This window comes from Silene latifolia, chromosome 8, assembly GCF_048544455.1.
Source record: "Silene latifolia isolate original U9 population chromosome 8, ASM4854445v1, whole genome shotgun sequence".
NCBI lineage: Eukaryota > Viridiplantae > Streptophyta > Magnoliopsida > Caryophyllales > Caryophyllaceae > Silene > Silene latifolia.
In genome coordinates this window covers 30,739,728-30,762,671 of record NC_133533.1, presented here as the reverse complement: position 1 = coordinate 30,762,671, position 22,944 = coordinate 30,739,728, and the positions used below count along the sequence as shown (strand labels likewise).

Below are 22,944 nucleotides of genomic sequence, written 5' to 3'. Positions count from 1 at the left end.
TAAGAGGGATATACTTGGGCTATGTATCAGATAACTTCTCGGTTGTAGAGGGACATCCTACAAACCAGTCGTTGAACGATTTGCAGTTGGGAAATCCGACGCAAGACGTATCGGTAACCAACATCAAGCCTTATCGATCAAGGAGGACTGTAAAGAAAGATCGGGATGAGCCAGAAAAAGTGGGAACCAGCGGCAGCAAAAGGGCCAAATCAACAAGGCGCAGGACACGTGAACTTTCATAACTTAAAGTATTACTTTTAAAACTTTACAGGCCAGGAATCCAGGGGATAGCCAAAAAAGGCGTAACGTCCATGTCATATTTATCAGGTACTGCTGCAGTTGCAGTGGAAGAAAATACAACCCAAGCATATAGGTCTCGCAGAACACAACCAACAGAACGACCAACAACAAAGGAAACAAACAAAGCCCCCAAAAAGCGATGCAAATCCCAAAAAAGTAAGGACGTAGACAAACCTTAACTCAAAACATTCATCTCAATATATTGAAAGAAAAAACAAGAGGTGTATGTTGATAAATGTGTTTCTGTAACAGAACCACCAGATGCATTGGGAGGCAAACCACTGCCATCAGAAGCTGCAAAGTTAAAGCCAACAACATATTGTGTTCACTGTGGAGCCAAAAAATTCCAGTATGAGGCACCAGGTCTTTGTTGTTGCAATGGTGATATCAACTTGGCATTTAATGAATATCCAGAGGAACTGCTCAAACTATATACTATTAGGGATGAGCAGTCGATGCATTTCCAAACATATTCAAGGTTGTATAATAATCTTTTTGCTTTCAGCTCTTTAGGAGGAACTTTTAGCTCAGAGAAGTATAAAGGGATTTATGTGTTCAAGGCACAAGGCTAGGTTTATCATTTATTACCGGATTTAATACCCATGGATAGTATTCCAAGGTACCTACAGTTGTACTTTTATGATGGCCAACATGAAAAGGAAAACCGGCTAGGATTGTTCCCTAACTTAACTGAAGAAACAATCACTCTTCTCATGGGCCTGATGGATGACAATCCATATGGCAAATTCTTTAGATCACTGAAGGAGGTTGAGGTCACTGAGAATACTAGGATTGTGTTGAGCACTGATCCAAGTCAAGACCAGAGGGTGTATAATACACCTACATCTGATGAAGTGGCAGCTGTGTGGGCAGATACAACAGCAATGCAGGGAAATGAAGGGCCACAAATAATTGCGTATGGGAGAGGTGCACATAACCATAGCATAAAACATTTTTATGGCTGCTATGATCCTCTTCAGTATCCTCTTTTATTGCCCAAAGGAGACAGTGGGTGGCATCAAGGTTTAAATAAGTTGTCAAGCCCAACCTTTGACAGGGAAACAAATTCGACATTTCCAATTGCAACGCTTGTAGACGAGGGGCCTGAATCTCTTGTTCAGGCAAAAATTGCAAGTAAGTGTCTGTTATAGCCATTTTTAATTTGGAGTTGTTTCTTTCTTTATGCTAACTGTTGAACTATAAATAACCAGACGCAGCTAGAAGATGAACCAGAGCTGATAAGCGGATTTCTTGCCGGTAATATTACGCCTACAAGTTCCAAATAAGACCTGGCAACATGGTTCTTCGTGGAGGGAGGTTGTTCCAGCAATATATTGTGGACATGTATGTGAAAATTTAACATACGCGCCTGGATTTCTTACGGTGCAATCAAGATGCTATTCGAGCAGACCTGTATCAAGGAATTATAGATACACTGGAACTAGAAGAAAACAGTGCATGTAACGTCGGGAAGCGAATTGTGTTGCCGCCTTCTTTCCTAGGCGGGCCTAGGGATATGAGGAAGAAGTATTTAAATGCAATGGCTCTTGTCCAGAAATATGGGAAGCCAGATCTATTCATAACTATGACATGCAATCCAAACTGGCCTGAAATCAAAGCAGAACTTTCTGCTGGTGAACAAGCACAAAATAGGCCTGATCTGTTGGCACGGGTATTCCATGCTAAACTAACATTGCTCCGAAAACAAATCAAAGAAAAGAAGATAATCGGAGAAGTGGCCGCTATGATTAATGTAGTTGAGTTTCAGAAGCGTGGCTTACCCCATGCACACTTCCTCACCATTCTTTTACTAGCATACAAAATTACAACACCTGAAAAATTTGATCAATATGTTGCAGCTGAAATTCTGTCGCATGACAACCCTCACCTAAGAGCTGTGGTTCTGAGGCACATGATCCATGGTCCCCGCGGTGATAAATTCCCAAAGTGTTCTTGTATGAAAAAAAAAGATAGAAAGAGGTTTTGTGAAAAAAAAACATCCAAAGCAATTATGGGAGTTCACAACAAATGGGAAGGATTCCTACCTATTATATAGGCGGAGGGATACTGGTTAAAAGATAAAAATGCGGAAAGCATTATTGGATAACAGTTCGGTGGTTCCTTACAATCCTTATTTATTGGCAATGTTTGACTGCCACTTAAATGTGGAAGTTTGTTCCACAATTAATGCGGTTAAGTACTTATATAAGTATGTGTATAAGGATTATGATCGGATACTATTTAGTGTTGCAAATGGAGTGGCTTCTATGTTAGTTGATGAGATTGATAAGTACTAGTCTGGTAGGTGGGTTTCACCTCCCGAAGCAGCTTGGCTGATTTTTGGATTCAACTTATTTGACATATATCCTCCAGTGCAGCCTTTACTAGTGCACATACCCAATGGCCAGATGGTGCGCTTCAGAGAAAATGAGGCACTTGAAGCAGCGGCTTCTGATGATGCTAGGGTGAAAACAATGCTCACTGAATATTTCACAACCAATGCTGCAATAATAAAAGGCCCCAAATATCTGTATAGTGAATTCCCCGAGCATTTTGTGTGGAATGAAAAACTTAAGAAATGGAAAGGGAGGGATCGTGGTGTAGTAATTGGCCGAGTCGCGCATGCTTCTTCTGGGGAGGGGGAACGTTACTACCTTCGGTTACTTTTAGCACATGTTAGGGGGCCTACATCTTTTGACGAACTTTTGACAGTTAACGGTGTCTGTTGTGTGTCATTTCAAGAAGCTGCGCTAAAGAGAGGGATACTTGAGCAGGATAATGCAGCAGAACAGTGTATGGACGAAGCTGTACAGGTTGAAATGCCAAATGCTCTTAGGCGACTATTTGCAACTATTCTTATATTCAGTTGCCCAGAGAACCCTGCCGAATTTTGGGAACAATATTATATACCACTTTCTGATGATTTTAGGAAATAATTTCCTGAACAGACCCTGAAGATACTACACTTAACAGCAGGTAAAGTGGAGCAATTTCTTGAGGGAATGGGTAAATGCTTTGAACAATTTGGCTTGGCGCATTTACATTTTGATCAAGAAACAGTGGTTCAAAGTAACATGGATATTATTGATGCTTTGAATGCACCAGTGCCCCTTCTGCAGTTAGTTTCACGGAAAGATCTCAACGTCAGGCAGTGCGCTGCATATAAGACGACCATTCAACATGTCAAGGCAAACAAAGCAGGAGCATTTTTCATTGACGGGCCCGGAGGAACTGGGAAAACTTTTTTATTTGGTTCTCTATATGCAAAGGTGAGGTCAATAGGTAAAATATGCCTACCTACAGCTACCTCTGGAATAGCGGCATCAAATTTACCAACAGGTAGGACAACACATTCCAGGTTTAAAATACCCCTTGATACTGAAAAGACATTAACATGTGATGTCCCTAAGCAAGGCGGTCTAGCATGTTTGCTCCGGGAAGTATCATTGATCATTTGGGATGAAGCATCAATGGCCAAAAGAGAGAATATAGAAGCCGTCAATATGTTACTCCAAGATGTTTGTAATAGCTCTGAACTGTTTGGAGGAAAAGGTCATTATTTTTTTTTGGGGGGGGGGGGGGGAGGGACTTTCTTTCGGCAAGTACTTCCCGTACTTCCACGCCGCACTCAGCAAGAAGCAGTTGAAGAAAGCATTGTCAGTTCTCCAATTTGGCTCAGTCTTACAAAATTTAGCCTAACTGAAAATATCAGGGCGAGAGAGGATCCTGAGTTTGCTGAATTTCTTCTCCGCTTGGGTAATGGAGAACTACAGATTGTGGAGAGTAGCTTGGTGCAGCTACCTCCACAGATAATGTTAGAAGAAAGTGGAGAGAAGGAGCCGGAACATGTCTACCATAGTTTTGACAGTGTTGTTGATGACAATTCAAATGTGTACCTGTGGACAGCGGGCCGCCCACGGGGGCGCTTGGTGAGAATCGAAACAAGCGTTTGCATTTTTGTATGGAGTCGCCACCAATTTTTATGGGAAATTGGAACCGTTCGAATACCTCGTGTCATGTCAAGACACAAAGTAGTGACATGAACACTAAGCAATCGTTACCCTTAGCATTCTATGTCTAGAATGACTCTCGTGGATGCCAATGAACACGGGTGCTCACGGAGATCTGGAGTAAGGGGTGAGGGTACGTATTAGGAAGCTCTTTTGATCGAACACCTAATCCCGCCCGCCTCGATAGCGGCCTCTACTAATGATTAGGGAAGTTATCCGTACTTGATATATCGTCGGCTATATGCATGCAATGCAACATCCAATAGATTAATCCTAGCATGTGAGAATTAATACTAAGTCGGTTGACACATAATTTAGCATACAATTGATGTCGAAGTTGGATTTAAGATTGATTTACATGTGAAAACATACAAACAATATAAGAATACAATGATGAAATTACAATAATGAAAATTACATTGATTACATTGGATTAGGCGATTTATGTCGAAAATACTTTTAAAACGGACAATTTGAGAAAAAGAGATAAAAGAAACTAACGAACAGGAATTAGCGTGATATTACGGATAATAGTTAGTTAATACGTAAACTAATTAAACTAAGTCAAAGCAGAAACGGAGTTCAGGGACAGAACTCAACCAGGAACAGGCGCAGCAGAGCTGCGTCCTTTGGAATAGGCGATTCTTGCGTCTGTTCCTTCTTGCTCGGTCCGTCGTGAAGCGTAATTGCAAGCCGTTAATGTCGATTGGTGATTTTAAGGATTGATTGATGATTTTTACTCGGATGAAAGTGATTAGCATGTTAATTTAAAATATGAATAGGTCATAAAAGCAGTAAAACATGAACGAGACGGATACAAACGGATTAATTACATGATGAAACAATGAATGAGTCCTCTATTGAAGTCAATTAACTACGTTAGATACGATGAATTAATGACGAATACACAACGAACATGTGAACGAACAGATTAAAACTATGTCAAAGACGAATTCCAGAAACTCAATATGAACAAATTGAATCTCTACAACCCGGAAATGAATTTAATGACAAAAACCCGCAAATATTGGATTATAAGGGATTTAAGTCGGACTTGTGATGATTAAAACATGCTAATGAATGATGAATAATATACATGCGAAATTAATATGTTATCATGACGAAGAATTAACAAGCGAATAAACAAAAGAAGGATTTTGAATACGAATTACAGAGGACAAACGAAGAAGAAAGGAAGCAGAAACTGCGGCAGCCTCACGAAGAGGCGCAGCAGGTACTGCGCTTCTTCGAAGAGGCGCAGCAGTTGCTGCGTCCTTTCTCGACGGTTAGTCTTCTGGAAATCCGAAAAAAGGGTTTTAACGAAGGGTTTTAGAAATCGGTTTTAAAAGGTGTTTTCGACATAAACCTTACAATTGATTATAATACAATAAATAAGATACAATAAATAAATAAGGATTATACACCCTCAGACTTACATGTTGACGAAACGAGAAGGACTAAGATATCGATTAGTGATGCTCGACGCGAATGCAAAGAAAGTGCCCTCGTAAGAGGAAAACGATTAAATTACTTAAGTTGATTGAGTGTAGTTTGTCAAATTGGTTGGTCATGCAAACGGAGAGGCTGGTACCCGGAAGGATCCGAGCTTACGTGGTCGAATGTTCAAGCACGTAGGCGCCAATAAGTAAGAACAAAGTCTAGAATGCAAAGGGAGAAGAGAAGGGCGGACACTCGCGTGAGAAATATGAGGAGCGAAGGCTCCTATTTATACTAATCACGTGAAGGAAATATGGTAAGACTAGGTTACGGAAAGAAAGATCCGGAAATAACCGACTTAGGTTAAACGCGGAAACTTGGACAAAAAGAAAGCCCTGGGAAAAGGCGCAGCAGAGCTGCGTCCCTTGGAAGAGGCGCATCACCTGCTGCGTCCTTTCCCGGGTAGGTTCCTCTGCGCGTAGAAAACGCGTTTGACAGCCTGTCGTAGTTTAGGCATAACTTTCTCTACAAGACTCGGAATAAGGTGATTTCTGTGGCGTTGGAAAGCTAAGAAAGAGATATAGAACTTTCTGTGAAATAGGCCTGACCCAAAAAACTCGTTATGACCTCGTAAAATGGGCCTAAAGCTCGGGTTATCAATTAAACCTAATGAAATGCACATTTTCTAATGTAAACTTTTAGTTTAGACCAAAGAAGTGACATGAGACTCAAAATGAGATATAATCTCAACATTTTATGACATCCTAACCTTAGGTAAACAAGCACATTGCTTTGACTCGGGATTTGACGGTTTTAGGAAATGAAGACGGTTTTTTGACCCGGACTCCAAATGTACTCTAATTACTGCCAAAACGACCGTATCGGGACGTAGATGACAACAAAGAGGTCGACATTAATATTTGAGCAATCACTTGACGATAATCTTACAAAATGTTACAAATCGTTCCGTGTATCAAACATGCGGCCCAATCATCACCGGGTGGTTTGCGGGAGGTGCAGAAATGAGGTATCTACAGAGCCCCCACTTTGACTGAGGCTTGGACAAGGCGAAAGTCAAAGTATAGCCATCAGGTCAATCGAAGATTACAACCTGACGACTATGGCGACGCGAGGCGGCTCAAGGGGTCTGAACCAAGGACCTGTCGTCGGGAACATTTTAGAGTCTGTCGACTATCGGGGAGGGTCGTTTAAAGTCCATTAGACTACGTAAGGAGGCTCGCCAGCCATAAGAAGAGATCATACCTGAGACTTCTTTCTCGAGATGCTCCCGGAGTTGCGTAGGAGCTAAGGTTGAGCGTGGGAGCTAAGGGTAAGACCTAAAGGATATATAAGGATTGTGCTAGGGTATGGGGCCCTAAAGGAAAGCATCGTCGGGAAGGAGGTCAAATATAAGTTCAACTTAAGGGGTAACCAAGGTTTGAGTGTAGGAACTCTAAGGAAAGATGATCCTAAAGTGAAAAGGTGATCCTAAAGGAATATGATCGTAAAAGGTAGAAGTGTATGAACTCTAGGGAGTTTGGGAACATAAAAGAAGCTAGGTGTGTGAACCTGGGTATATGAACCTAAAAGGAAAGGACAGGCTGGTATGAGAACTTAAAGGCTTGTGAACCTAAGAGGATTTGGATCCTAGGGTTAAGTTTAGGAACTACTGGGTTACTACTTCTTGTTTCAAACGCGTGCGTTTAAGCTTTCTGAGGTATGAGAACTCCAAAAGGATTTATGGGTTTATGAACCTAAGGACGTTGGTGTGGGAGCTTAAAGGCTTATGAACCTAAAGGAAGCCATTTTTGGGATCTAAGAATCTAGGGGTATGAATCCTAACTTTGGGTTTACGAACCTAAGGATTAAGAAGGCTTTGGTTTGGGAACTTCTGGAGAACAACACCATTGCCGAACTCCATGAGGAAACAATAATATTGAGGGTAGCAGGACGTCGGTAGAAACTGTTGGGGAATCTGCTTGCGTCGGTCTCAAGCGAACTCTGGCAAAAAACTTGAGGTTGAATCTGCTTGCGTCGGTCTCAAGCGAACTCTTGTTGGGGAATATATTGACGATTAGGAACATCTTGATCGCCATGGAAGAAATCTTGAGTGAGCAATATTGCAAAATACTGCTGCGCTGGGGACAAATATTATGACGACTAGGAACATCTTGATCATCATGGAAGAAATCTTGAGTGAGCAATACTGCAAAATACTGATGCGCTGGGGAGAATGAAGACTTGGGTGAAGCCCCCAGTCGGAGCGAGCACTGCTTCTGATACTTACCTGCATGGATATTAGCCACACAAGAATGCAATCTAATATGAAAATAGAACATAAACACATATGCACGTAAGCAATTATCACATGGACCTCGAATGAGGAAACACATAGGTTTGGCAAAAGTCGTTTCTTTATAAAAGTTGTTTAAAACTTGTTCAAAGAAGTTTGTCGTTTGTAATGCGTTATGCATATTCAATGGGCTTTAGACATAGGACTGACACGACACATATCTACTAGGACACGACGTGAAATGTAGACTTAGGTTTGACTGACGAGACGCTAACTTAGATTTGACGCGACACAGGGATGACCTTGACAGACTTTGTTTAAGTATGCACAACCCCTAGCCAAGTACGGGTGACAACGCGTATAAGTTCCCAAGGTAGGAGAATTGCAAGAATGATGAAGGCATATAAAGGCAAGGCATGAGCCGTGGATCATCTGTCTACTAGGACTTCTTTCACCACCGTTTGCTGTAAAAGAGACCCCTCTTGAGGCACAATGATTTGAAGAATTGATCCAAGACCTTTGTCATTGTCCGGACCGAGTACTAGCTAGACTTAGAGGAATAAATAAAGGGTGGCATCTCGGAAGAGAAGCCCCCAGGATGAGAAGATGACTCTGGACTTTGGTAAAAAGAGACTGGGCGATAATAAGGAGCCCCCAGTATAGAGGTGTTGGTTGCGGAAGGGATGTTAATTGAGGCTGGAAGGTTGAAAATTGGGATGGTTGATAATTTGATGTTGAAAGTTGATAATTGAGGTGGTTGATAATTTAGTTGAAAGTTGGGATTGGGGATGGTTGTGTCCTTGAGGACTGCCTACGTATTCACGTGAAGTGAAATCAAACCAGATCGTAGCTCAGGTTTGGTTAATTTTATTTGGGTGTTGTGCCGGACGAAGAGCAAGCGTTCTTCTCACAACGTCTACCGGCGGGACGTGAACGCTCTTCAGCTGAGCAGCGTGAGTATCCCTTTTGTACTTATGCATACTTCTTGTACTTTGCTTTTAATTGATCATAGGAATGATCTTTGCCTTATCTTGTCGCAGTGGGTACCCAGACCTTGGGCGGAGTACGGTGGAGTGCCTCCTTTTGTTGCCGAGGTTCTTCGACCTAGGAGCCCGAGTCGGCTGCTGTTGTGGACGTCGATGGGTCCTGTGTGGTACTTGGGCGAGCGGTTGGCTTGTCAGTGCTCTCGGGACGCGTTGACGGTTCCCGTCGATCCTCCCAGGACGATGTTTATTGAGCCTTCCGAGGTTGAGAGGGAGGCGGACTTGGCTGGTGCCAGTGGTGAGTATCTCTTTTTTTCCTGATTTGATTTTGAAAATTACGACGAAAGATCATCGCTTAACGAGAGCTATTTGTCTTTGCAGGAGGTCGAGGCGGCGGGCATCGAGCCCCCAGTGTACCCCAAGACCCTTGAGTACACTGACGCGGCTGGGAGGACGACGATTTCCGAGCTGCGGGACTTTGACGTAGCTGTGACGGATGCTGGCCTAGATGACTGGCAGCATCTGATCCAGAGGGTGAGTTCCTAACTTGCATAACTGTTGTGTAAGAACACACTTGAGCTTGTCCAATTTGCTGAGAATTTCTTTTGATAATGCAGGTCGCGCCGTCCCAGTTCGTGGCGCTATGGAGGGTGGCCAACCGTCTGCGAGCTACCGCCATTGAGGCACTCGTTGGTGGCCGGGGCCGTCAGGTATGAACCTTACACCCATTTCTCTTTTTTTTTGATTTTTGATTTCCAACTTTGACTGAGCCGATTGACATGAGCCAATTTATTGCTGTTCGCAGGGTGACCGCGAGCTGGAGCGAGAGCTGACCCAGTCTCGGGAGGAGACAGCTCGCTTGCTGAGGGAGCTCGAGGTTCGGGAAGCCGAGATCGCCGTTCTTGTGGCGAGAGTTGCCGAGTTGGAGGGTGCCCAGCAGTAGTTTTGTGTAGTTTTGTAGGCTTGTACATTTGGACGTCTGATTTTGGAACATTTTTGGACTTTGTTTGGGGCGCAAGCCCCCAGTTTGTTTGGACTTTTGGACTTTGTTCGGGGCGCAAGCCCCCAGTTTGCTTGTACATTTGCTCTGCTTGGTGTATATACGACGGCCTGAGTGCTTTTGCTGCTGGGTTGTGTTGCTTGTATCTGCAGGTTAGTTCTTGAACAGGTTTGGTAGATAACGGTTTATGCCGTCATGCTGCCGAAATTTACATAGAAATCACGCAAACATACATTTTATATACATATGGCCTTAATTAACGCAAAATGAGACTCAAAAGAATGCGAAAAATGCAAAAAATTTGCCGGAAATGACCGGACGGTAGGGAGGGTTACCCCCTAAAAAAAGAAAAAAAGAGAAATCTATAAGTTAGAAAATGTAGAAATGAAATGTTGAAATTAAAATGAAAACAAATGGAAAAAAAAAATATTTCTCAAAAAGGAAATGAGTGAAATTATGAAAAAGTATTTCCGAAAAGAGAAGAAAATGAATTAAGTGTGATGAAATGGCGAAGGTGTCGATGTCGCCTCGAAATGCGTGCCCGCAAATCTGGGAAACCTGGAATATGGTAAACTTCTCGCATTTACCAAAATAAAACCCCGTAGAAATAGGAAATCATGCGTTATAGAATTAGGAAAGATCCAAACACGGAAGTCACAGAAGTGGGACTGGGGAAGAGGCGCAGAATGAGCTGCGTCCCTTTGAAGAGGCGCAGCGGGTGCTGCGCCTGTTCCCAAGCAGGTCGGTTCTGACGGGTTTTTGGAAACAGCAATTAGTATAAATAGAAGCGTCGACGAAGCTTTAAATCATATATTTCTTCCGTCTCTTCTTCGTTGATTCATACAAAACTCCCAAAATAAATTTTCAAAAGAAAATTGTCATCATGAATACTTTGGAGATCCGTTTGAAGGAATGGACTAATGAATTCTCGAATATGGAGAAGCACGACATGGGTGCTTATAGTCTTGGGTCTTTATTGAGTTTGAAACTCATTAAGGTTGTAAAACCGTTCTTGGATGCTTGCCTTGACTATTGGGACCCGAATTATCATGTTTTCGCGTTCCCAGGTGGTGATATTTGTCCTTTTCCGGAAGAAATTGCTGCTACTGGTGGGTGGGACCCCGAACATTTACCTGCCATCCCTTCTACTTCTCAAGGGTATAAGAGCAAATTCAGAGATTTGCTTGGACTGACTAGACTCAAGGTGGATCGTCTAGTTACCCCGAAAGGCGTGAGAATGTTGGATTTTATAGACCGATTCATCAACAGGGCCGACCCTACTGTTTCTCATGTTGCTAGGAGAAGGGCATTTGGCTTTTTTTTGTTGCATGTGTATGTCTTTCAGGGACATGTCGATGAAGATTTGAGAGGTGATCCCCGCCTTATGGGCCTTATTGAACAAATGGAGCTGCGCAGGAGCCCAGCTTGCTTATGCTTAGGGGAGATCATCTTGGGCTTGGATAATAGGAAATCCAACCGCGATCTGCCGTTCTTGGGGAGTCCCGTTATTTTGCAGGTAAAAAGACATTTTCGTTTTTTTTTCTTTTTTTTTATTTTTTTTATTTTTGATTCTTTTTTTTCGATTCTTTTTTTTTTATGAATAATGCCTGCTTTTGGTAGGTTTGGCTCATGGAACGGCTCCGGTTGATCGAGCCCCCAGTTCATGCACTTTCCTATCATTCCCGTTCGATCGCGATGAGGACGAGGTTGTACATGGTGGACTTCACTCGGGTCTGCGACTATTGGAAGAACAAGCTGAAGAGTGATGATGGCCCGTTGATTAGGTGGGTTGTACCGTGGTGGCACCTCAAGTCTGTCACTGGAGTGTCTTCTTTGGATCCTACTAGGTCCGTGCGCATTCCAGGATTGGATTTTATGGTATGCATCTTTCCTGAGAGATTGATAAGGCAAGTTGGGCTGAAGCAGACGATCCCTAGGCTTGACACCGTTCCGCAAACCGCTATGGTGCTTACTACCGAGAGCCGAAGAGAGTGGGCTATTAAATGGGCCCAAAGAAACATGTGGTTCTTGAACTTCTCTGCCAATGCTTTGTGGGTGTCGGACTCTTATCTGAGGTGGAGGAAGGCTGCAACTTCGGAAGAGCGCGAGAGACTTAGGAAACGCGAGCCTGTTGACTATAAGGTGCGCGAGGGAGAGAAAGAGAAGCATCTGACAGAGGGAGAAGAAGAAGCCGGGTTTCAAGTCATTCATCCTTCAAAGAAATCAAAGACTACTCCTGTCGCAGAGATGGTGGTTGGCAAGAATGGAAGAGTCAGGCCTCGAGAAAGACCGTTGGTGATTAGGTCGGAAGTGGTGCAAGAGCGCCCAGCTCGAGGTCGTGACAGGAAATATGACAAGAATGACAAGGGCAAGGGGAAGATGGAGGAATAGCCCAAGTTTCTTTATTATTATTTGATTATTATTATTATTATTGTTTGTAATAATAAGGAGGGATTTTTAGAATCCTAGCCTATTCTATTTTTATTATTTGTCGTACTATTATTATTTAGGAAATGAATGAAATAAAAAGGTTAAATGGTTATGAAACCGTTGGGGTTTTCTATTTATTATCCTTGTCGAATTTCAGATGCAATGCAAATGTCCTTCTATTTACATTTTACCTATAATGGGTTGAATCCGGTGAAGGATTGCCTACGTATTCGCTTAAAAAAAGCGAAATCAAACCCTTGCGCGTAGTTCGAGTAAATGTAAAAGAATAACTGTTCGAAGCAAGAGCTTGTAATGAACATAGAAAATAAGCATGAGCTTTCGCTTACTCTGGAGGTGCGAATTCAGTTTATTTGACGATATGAGGATGACATGTTTGCCAAGATGCAAGAGCATAGTGACATTCAGCTGGGCCAGGGGCCGTTTATTTAGTGCCACAAGAGCGACACGTTGGTTTACGCGAGGCGCGTTTTTGTTCCTATTCTAGGCATAGTATCGTTTCAATTGGTCAAGGTTTGTGGGGTTTGAAAACTCATTCCCATCTAGGTCTGTGATTCTAACCGCACCCCCAGGGAGTATGGATTTGACTAGAAATGGTCCAGCCCAATTAGGGTTGAATTTTCCCCTTGGGTCGACAGGTAAAAGAGCTCTAACCGATTTGAGTACTAAGTCTCCTTCTTTGATGTTTCTTGGCCTAACCCTTTTGTTGAAAGCTCGTTTGATACGTGCTTGATATGTTTGGACATTATGTAAGGCACGTAGCCTACGTTCATCCAGGAGGATGAGTTCTTCATACCTGTCCCTCTTCCAATCGGCCTCCGGGATTTGACTTTCTAGTAAAATACGCAGGGATGGCATTTTTAGCTCGACTGGTTGTACGGCTTCCATGCCGTAGGTCAAATAGAAAGGAGTAGCCCCAGTGGGCGTCCTGACAGATGTACGATACCCCCATAAGGCAAAGGGTATTTTGCTTGGCCAATCTCTGTAATTGTCAATCATTTTCTTGAGAATCGTGACAACATTCTTGTTTGCCGCCTCTACCGCGCCGTTAGTCTGTGGTCTATAGGGCGAAGAGTGGTGATGCTTAATCTTGTATTTGGCTAGCAATTGTTCGGTTTCAACTTGGAAGTGTGACCCATTATCACTAATGATCTCATGTGGGCAACCATATCGACAGATGATGTTATTTTGTATGAACTTTGCCACATTTTTGGCCGTAAGACCAGTTTAGGAAGCCGCTTCTACCCACTTGGTAAAATAGTCAATTGCTACTAAAATGAAACAGTGACCTCCTGTTCCGGCTGGGGTTATTTTCCCGATTATGTCAATTCCCCACGCAGAGAATGGCCAAGGAGATGTCATTGTATAGAGCAACGAAGGAGGGACGTGTTGTACATTCCCGAAGATTTGACAATTGTGACAATGTCTCACGTATTTGATGCAATCAGATTCCATTGTGGTCCAATAGTACCCTAGACGTGTGATTTTCTTTGCCATCATAGGTCCACTCATGTGAGGACCGCATTCTCCGTCGTGGACTTCTTCCATCACCTTTCGTGCCTGTGAATGATCAAGGCAACGTAGGACTACACCAAGAGGTGTTCTTTTGTATAACTCTCCTTGCATCAGAATGTATTAAGAAGCCAATAGGCGTATAGCACGTTGTCCCCTCTTGTCCATATCCGGTGGATAAGTACCATTAAGCTTGAAATTCAGGATTGCTTGGAACCAGGGTTCTTGTGCGATTTCTTCTTCATCGGTGATTTGATGGACGTAAGCCGGCTCTGACCGTCGTTCGATACACAATGGCATTTCCATCATGTGATCCGGCATGTTTATCAAAGATGCAAGTTTCGCAAGAGCGTCTGCAAATTGATTTTCCTCCCTAGGTAGGTGTAAGTAGGTTACGTGATCAAAGAATTGAGCGACTTGGTCTATCCTAGCCTGATAGGGTGCGAGGCTCTCGCTTCGGATTTTCCAAGACCCTGTAACTTGGTTGATGATCAATGATGAATCCCCATGTACTCGGAGATTTTTAATGCCTAAGCTTACTGCCGCTTGTAGTCCAATGAGACAAGCTTCATATTCTGCAGCGTTGTTTGTCACCTCGAAGTCGAGTTTGACAGTAATTGGTGTATGCTCTCCTTCAGGAGAGATGAGCAACACTCCTATTCCGAATCCTCTTAAGTTTGATGCTCCATCGAAGTATAGATCCCAGGAGTCTACATCAGTTTGAAGTATATCCTCATCAGGAAATGACCAAGTATCTATGGTTTGTGCGTCGTTGATAGGATTTTCTGCGAAGAATTCGGCGACGGCGCGACCTTTTATGACTTTCAATGGCACATATTTGAGGTCGAATTCTGAGAGCATCAGAGTCCATCTTGCCAGACGTCCGTTGAGGACGGGTTTCTCGAAGAGGTATTTGACTGGATCCAGTCTGGAATATATCTTGACGGAGTAGCTAAGCATGTAGTGACGTAGCTTCTTCGTTGCCCACACAAGAGCGAGGCATGTCTTTTCGAGTTGTGAGTACTTGCACTCGTATTCCAAGAATTTCTTACTTAGATAGTAAATAGCTCTTTCTTCACTTCCTACGGTTTGAGCTAACATGGCGCCCATGGCGGTTTCAGTTACTGTGAGATATAAACCAAGAGGTTGATCTCGTTGTGGTGGCATGAGCACTGGTGGCTTAGCCAATATTTCTTTGATTCGGTCAAACGCCTTTTGACAATCATCATCCCACATGGTGTGGTCTGTTTTCTTGAGCTTCTTGAAGATAGGCTCACAAATCATCGTAAGTTTCGATATGAATCGACTTATGTACTGCACCTTTCCCAGGAATCCTCTGACTTCTTTTTCTGTTTGAGGTTGTGGCATTTCGATCAGAGCTTTGATTTTGGAAGGGTCTATTTCTATACCCCATTGGCTAACGACGTATCCTAGGAGTTTACCAGATGTTACCCCGAATATGCATTTCTGAGGATTGAGTCTCATGTTGTACTTTCGTAGCCTTGCGAAGAACTTGCGAAGGTTTGCAATATGTCCCTCTCTTTCCTTAGATTTGACAATCATGTCATCTACGTATACCTCAACTTCTTTGTGCATCATGTCATGTAGGAGTGTAGTTGCGGTGCGTTGGTATGTAGCTCCGGCGTTGATCAATCCGAATGGCATTACCGTGTAGCAGTAGGTTCCCCATTGGGTGACGAATGCGGTCTTGTGCATATCTTCCATGGCCATCTTTATTTGGTTATAACCCGCATATCCATCCATGAAGGATAGTAATGCGTGGTCTGCAGTATTATCTACTAATATGTCAATGTGAGGTAGAGGGAAGTCATCTTTTGGACTCGCTTTGTTTAAGTCCCTAAAGTCAACACAAACACGGATTCTCCCATCCTTTTTGGGTACAGGTACTATGTTGGCTACCCAGTCAGAATACTCGGAAACTTTGATGAACCCGGCTTTGAATTGCTTGTCAACTTCTTCCTTAATCTTTAGAGCCCATTCTGTTCTCATTCGTCGAAGCTTCTGTTTCACAGGTTTGAAACCTGGCTTAATCGGAATCCTATGTTCGGCAATGTCCATGTCGATCCCTGGCATGTCTTTGTAGGACCAAGCGAAAACATCTTTGAATTCATTTAGGAGGTCTATGAAGTCGGCCCTTTCGGTAGAGCTCAAGGTAGTCCCTATCCTAAGTTCTTTGGGTTCTAGTTCGGTTCCTACATTGATGGGTTCGGTGTCCTCTATTACTGGTCCCCCTTCCCCTTCCTGTAGTATTTCTTTGGCTACGTAGGGAGGTAGTTCAATTGAGTCCGGTCTTGGTCATCCTCGGTATCATCGTAAATGCATTGCACTCAAGATAACGCAAAGAGTAAGCAGAACCCGATTTATTCATATTAAGATTTGAGTAAAGTTGAAACAAAGAAGCCAACCGATCCATGGTCGGTGGCGGCAAAGGACATGGTGGGGCATTTCCCGAACTACTGTGACTACTCGAAACTAAGCTAGGAGAAAGGAAGGGAGTGGGGATGACGACAGGAGTAGACTCTCTAATAACTTCTCTAGACTCCGACTCTGATTCCGACTCCGACTCGAACTCATCATCTTCTGGTTCTCCTTTGAACATCTCTCCTTCTCCAGTAGTGAGCTTGAAGAGTCTTCCTTGATTGTTGGTCCATTTGATTGATTTTCTCCACCCTTTCTGCTGCTTTACGTCGATTTCTGTGATCAACACGGTGGGGTTGAAGCGGTCGTCTTGAAGTATCGTAGTAATGATCTCATCCTGCGCGGCCTTCTTGATCAAGGGGAGGTCTTTGAGGTAGACATCTTCTTCGCTATCTGCCCATACCCCATTGATTACCTCTTCTTTTGGGGAGATAAGATGTGAGCAATCTATGATAGATTCATCACCTGTAATCACTAGAACTCCAAGAGGATTCTCAGTGTTGTTGGGCTTACCACCCGGCGGTATTGGAAGTCGACCATCTTCAATCATGTCTTGAAGCACGTGTTTCAACTTGTAGCATTTTTCTGTGTCGTGCCCTTTGCCCCTATGGTATTCATAGTATGAATTTTCATCCCAAAACTTGGACTTCTTTTCGGGTTCGGGAGTAGGTCCAATGGGTTGGAGTTTACCTTGCTTCATTAACCTTTTTAGAGCGTTGGAGTACGTATCCCCAAGGTTTGTGAATTTCCTTGGTGGGGTAGTTTTCTTGGATGGCTCGAGAAGGTTAACCCCATCGGTTTTGTTAGTAGGGCCGTATGAACGACTTGTGGACCCTTGATATCCTCGACCTACCGTTTTGGACAAGAGTCCTTTACGGATGTCATCTTCAATTCGTGTCCCTAATACGGTTAAGTCCTTGAAAGTCTTGATGTTTTGATATCTCAAATGGTTGGCATATATGGGCTTGAGATTATCCACAAACTTTTCCACAAGAGTAGCCTCATCCGGGCGTTCAACTAATTGAGTACTAGTCTTCCTCCACCTACTTAGAAAGTCGGTGAATCCTTCTTTGTCATTTTGGGTAAGAACCTCTAAAGTACGCATATTGACTTGGATCTCGGCATTATCCGCATATTGTTTAGAGAACTCGATTGCGGCATCTTCCCAAGTAGCGACCTTCTTGTGATCTAGAGTGTAGAACCATTGCTTCGGGATAGTGTCAAGAAATGAAGGAAAGATCCTTAAGAACATCTCGGGTTTGATGCCTTTGATAGACATGTAATCCTTGAAGGCACGGATGTGGTTCAAAGGGTTCTCGTGTCCCTTGAATTTAGGGATATCCGTCATGTTAAAGTTAGTTGGCAATTTGGAATTGACGGCTTCGTACTTGCGATTGTTTTCCCTATAAATGTCATCCCCCTTAAGGTACATCAATTGCTCCTCTAGGTATTGTAGTCTTTTCTCAGCTGCAGTTGTCTCCATGAGAGGATTATCATCCTTAGATTCATCATCGGAGAAACATAGTACTTCACTTTTAAGGGGAGGCAACCTTCCCTCTACATCAAAGATACGGCCTTCGATGAGTTCAAGGCGGTCATAGGTTTGGTTTTGGGTAACTTGCATTTGGGCTAGCGCGGCTAGGATTCGATCATTACTATCTTGAATTTGTTGGAGATTCGTTTCCTCACTTGATCCGGGCATCTTGGAAACTGGATAAGAGATCGGCGACGAATCAAAACACGATCGACCATTCTATCACACTTGCTAAAAGAGGAAAAGTTTTGACTCGTGAAGTGGGTGTGTGCCACTTGTGTTGAGTGAGTTTTGAAGAAAGACAAGGTCTTTGAAAATGTGTGTCCTAGTCAACTGTAGTGTAGTTGTAGGAGTGGACTCGAAGTGACGTTTTGAAATGGGCTTGTGGCCCGAATTTTGACACGACAAACGGACAGAGCTTTGACCGGATTTTGCGCTAATTGAAGGCCTATTTCGAAATTCTTGTTTTGAAAAGGGTTTTGATTTTTGAAAATTCGTCATGATTTTGTTTAGAAATGGTGATCATGTAAGGTTTACACATTTATACAAGCATTATAAAGGGATGCTGAGTGCATTTAGGAGGGTTTTGGTTTAAAGGGTGGGTTGCCATACCGAACCATCAAACCCGAAGTCTGTGGAGAGGCTCGTGCCAAACAAGAGTAAGGCCGATTCCTAGTCCATTTCCTCAAGTAGTGAAGGCCCTTGATACAAACAAGAGTAAGCATCATGGTAAGGATGACGTCAATCGCTATCCATCCTTAGGCCCAAATAGGAATTAGGACCGTTTAGACGGGACGATTGGTCGAATGGGTTGGGTTGGGCTTAGGAAGGCCGAATAAACGATCTAGGAAGACCGAGTTATGAAAACCGACAATTGTCTTGTACAAACTTATTCCCTAACCTTGTTCAAGTTTCACCCTTAGCTACACGTAAGTGTATAATCCCAGTGAGTCGCCAAACCGGCGTGGACGGGCCGCCCACGGGGGCGCTTGGTGAGTGTCGAAACAAGCGTTTGCATTTGTATGGAGTCGCCACCAATTTTTATGGGAAATTGGAACCGTTCAAATACCTCGTGTCATGTCAAGACACAAAGTAGTGACATGAACACTAAGCAATCGTTACCCTTAGCATTCTATGTCTAGAATGACTCTCGTGGATGCCAATGAACACGGGTGCTCACGGAGATCTGGAGTAAGGGGTGAGGGTACGTATTAGGAAGCTCTTTTGATCGAACACCTAATCCCGCCCGCCTCGATAGCGGCCTCTACTAATGATTAGGGAAGTTATCTGTACTTGATATATCGTCGGCTATATGCATGCAATCCAACATCCAATAGATTAATCCTAGCATGTGAGAATTAATACTAAGTCGGTTGACACATAATTTAGCATACAATTGATGTCGAAGTTGGATTTAAGATTGATTTACATGTGAAAACATACAAACAATATAAGAATACAATGATGAAATTGCAATAATGAAAATTACATTGATTACATTGGATTAGGCGATTTATGTCGAAAATACCTTTAAAACGGACAATTTGAGAAAAAGAGATAAAAGAAACTAACGAACAGGAATTAGCGTGATATTACGGATAATAGTTAGTTAATACGTAAACTAATTAAACTAAGTCAAAACAGAAACGGAGTTCGAGACGAACTCGGCCGAACAAAGCAACGCAGCGCGAGCTGCGTCCTTTGAAATAGGCGCGATTCTTTGCGTCATTTCTTTGGCTCGGTCTCCGGCTGTGAAGCCGTAATTGCAAGCCGTTAATGTCGATTGGTGATTTTAAGGATTGATTGATGATTTTTACTCGGATGAAAGTGATTAGCATGTTAATTTAAAATATGAATAGGTCATAAAAGCAGTAAAACATGAACGAGACGGATACAAACGGATTAATTACATGATGAAACAATGAATGAGTCCTCTATTGAAGTCAATTAACTACGTTAGATACGATGAATTAATGACGAATACACAACGAACATGTGAACGAACAGATTAAAACTATGTCAAAGACGAATTCCAAAAACTCAATATGAACAAATTGAATCTCTACAACCCGGAATTGAATTTAATGACAAAAACCCACAAATATTGGATTATAAGGGATTTAAGTCGGACTTGTGATGATTAAAACATGCTAATGAATGATGAATAATATACATGCGAAATTAATATGTTATCATGACGAAGAATTAACAAGCGAATAAACAAAAGAAGGATTTTGAATACGAATTACAGAGGACAAACGAAGAAGAAAGGAAGCAGGAACTGCGGCAGCCTCACGAAGAGGCGCAGCAGGTACTGCGCTCCTTCGAAGAGGCGCAGCAGTTGCTGCGTCCTTTCTCGACGGTTAGTCTTCTGGAAATCCGAAAAAAGGGTTTTAACGAAGGGTTTTAGAAATCGGTTTTAAAACGTGTTTTCGACATAAACCTTACAATTGATTATAATACAATAAATAAGATACAATAAATAAATAAGGATTATACACCCTCAGACTTACATGTTGACGAAACGAGAAGGACTAAGATATCGATTAGTGATGCTCGACGCGAATGCAAAGAAAGTGCCCTCGTAAGAGGAAAACGATTAAATTAATTAAGTTGATTGAGTGTAGTTGGTCAAATTGGTCGGTCATGCAAACGGAGAGGCTGGTACCCGGAAGGATCCGAGCTTACGTGGTCGAATGTTCAAGCACGTAGGCGCCAATAAGTAAGAACAAAGTCTAGAATACAAAAGGAGAAGAGAAGGGCGGACACTCGCGTGAGAAATATGAAGAGCGAAGGCTCCTATTTATACTAATCACGTGAATGAAATATGGTAAGACTAGGTTACGGAAAGAAAGATCCGGAAATAACCGACTTAGGTTAAACGCGGAAACTTGGACAAAAAGAAAGCCCTGGGAAAAGGCGCAGCAGAGCTGTGTGCCTTGGAAGAGGCGCATCACCTGCTGCGTCCTTTCCCGGGTAGGTTCCTCTGCGCGTGGAAAACGCGTTTGACAGCCTGTCGTATTTTAGGCATAACTTTCTCTACAAGACTCGGAATAAGGTGATTTCGGTGGCGTTGGAAAGCTAAGAAAGAGATCTAGAACTTTCTGTGAAATAGGCCTGACCCAAAAAACTCGTTATGACCTCGTAAAATGGGCCTAAAGCTCGAGTTATCAATTAAACCTAATGAAATGCACATTTTCTAATGTAAACTTTTAGTTTAGACCAAAGAAGTGACATGAGACTCAAAATGAGATATAATCTCAACATTTTATGACATCCTAACCTTAGGTAAACAAGCACATTGCTTTGACTCGGGATTTGACGGTTTTAGGAAATGAAGACGGTTTTTTGACCCGGACTCCAAATGTACTCTAATTACTGCCAAAACGACCGTATCGGGACGTAGATGACAACTAAGAGGTCGACATTAATATTTGAGCAATCACTTGACGATAATCTTAAAAAATGTTACAAATCGTTCCGTGTATCAAACATGCGGCCCAATCATCACCGGGTGGTTTGCGGGAGGTGCAGAAATGAGGTATCTACAGTACCCTGCAGAATTTCTAAACTCCCTATGCCCTTCTGGAATGACGCCACAGCAGCTCGTTCTGAAGGAAAACTCACCGGTGATATTATTACGGAATTTAAACCCGCAGCGGGGCTCTGTAATGGAACGCGCCTCATCTGCAAGCGTTTCTTCCTAAACATGATTGAGTGTGAGATAACCACAGGATTCTACATAGGAGAACGTGTTTTCTTACCCAGGATTACACTCAAACCATCAAAAAGTTCAAATTTCCCAATTAATTTCCAAAGAAAATAGTTTCCAATTAAATTAAGCTTCGCAATGACAATTAACAAAGCACAGGGTCAGGCTTTGGAGCGTGTTGGAGTATACCTACCAAGACCGTGCTTTTCACATAGCCAATTATACATGGCACTATCACATGCTCGTTCATCTCGGGAATTGAAAGTTATGCAAATCAAAGGTACAGCAGGCAGTAATGGACATATGGCGCGAAATGTCGTGTCATTTGAAATGCTTAGGAGAGCTGGTTTTCGGTGAAATCGCAAGGTAATTAAATGCACTACAAAATTATTACATATAGCTAATCAATGTTCATCAAACTAATATGGAAACGCGATTGCAGGTAGCGATGGTGCACCGATGCAGGGAAGGGCTAAATTTTGTCAAAACTTCATTTAAGCAATTACGATGGAAGCATGTTCAGAAGAAAACTAAAAAGAATTTACGCTGCACAACACAATAAGCCTTACTAGAATTACATTTTGGGCGTGCAAATCACACAAGGACATTCATGTTAATTAGTTCTAGAGAAATGTCCTTTGTTGCTTTGTGTAAATTAGCCTAGGCTAACATTTTGAACAAGGTTTCAAGGCCAAAATCCTAAGTTGTTTATATAACTATGTAAACAGCACAAAATCGATTCCGCTATCACAGAAAAATATAAGGTATCTTTTTAGCTAATCATGATAGAGTTTAAGTGAATGTTAAACAAACTCCACCTCCCAATTAAATTAAAATGAAGAGGTTACCGAACTAACAATCAGAGGAAAAACAATACAAGTTGCTTGACTGCATAGCAAAGCACTTCTGAATTCATTATAATGTTACGAAAAGGTTACTCTAATTGTCTCAGTAATTCAAGGTGGAAATGGGGGAAATACAGCATTTTTGTGTTTACAAGATTGGCAATTGATGGTAAACAATGCTTGGTTAAGAACAAGAACTCGGTTACTCAAAACCGCAAAATCAAAATGCTTTAAAATACAGAAAACGTCCATCGGTAAGACTTTTTCGAAAAACAAGTATCATAGAACAAGCAAAAAAAATAACATGAGGAAAAAAATAATATAGTAGGCTAGCTGTATTAGTTTATCCAATTTAAAATCCCTAAATATTTGACATTTCAATTCATAGCTAGGTACAATAATTTAAATCATAGACTATCCATTACAATTGT

At 42.4% G+C, this 22,944-nt stretch overlaps 2 protein-coding genes across 2 annotated transcripts; both read left to right on the top strand.

Moving 5' to 3' along the window:
- The first annotated feature begins 902 nt into the window (after nucleotides 1-902).
- LOC141594965 (uncharacterized) lies at nucleotides 903-3,236 on the top strand. Its single transcript, XM_074414943.1, has 3 exons — nucleotides 903-1,434; nucleotides 1,695-2,231; nucleotides 2,674-3,236. Exons 1-3 carry the CDS (start codon nucleotides 903-905, stop codon nucleotides 3,234-3,236), a joined length of 1,632 nt encoding a protein of 543 aa, XP_074271044.1.
- Nucleotides 3,237-3,302: 66 nt separating this feature from the next.
- LOC141594963 (uncharacterized) lies at nucleotides 3,303-22,230 on the top strand. Its single transcript, XM_074414942.1, has 2 exons — nucleotides 3,303-4,190; nucleotides 22,111-22,230. Exons 1-2 carry the CDS (start codon nucleotides 3,303-3,305, stop codon nucleotides 22,228-22,230), a joined length of 1,008 nt encoding a protein of 335 aa, XP_074271043.1.
- Nucleotides 22,231-22,944: the final 714 nt, after the last annotated feature.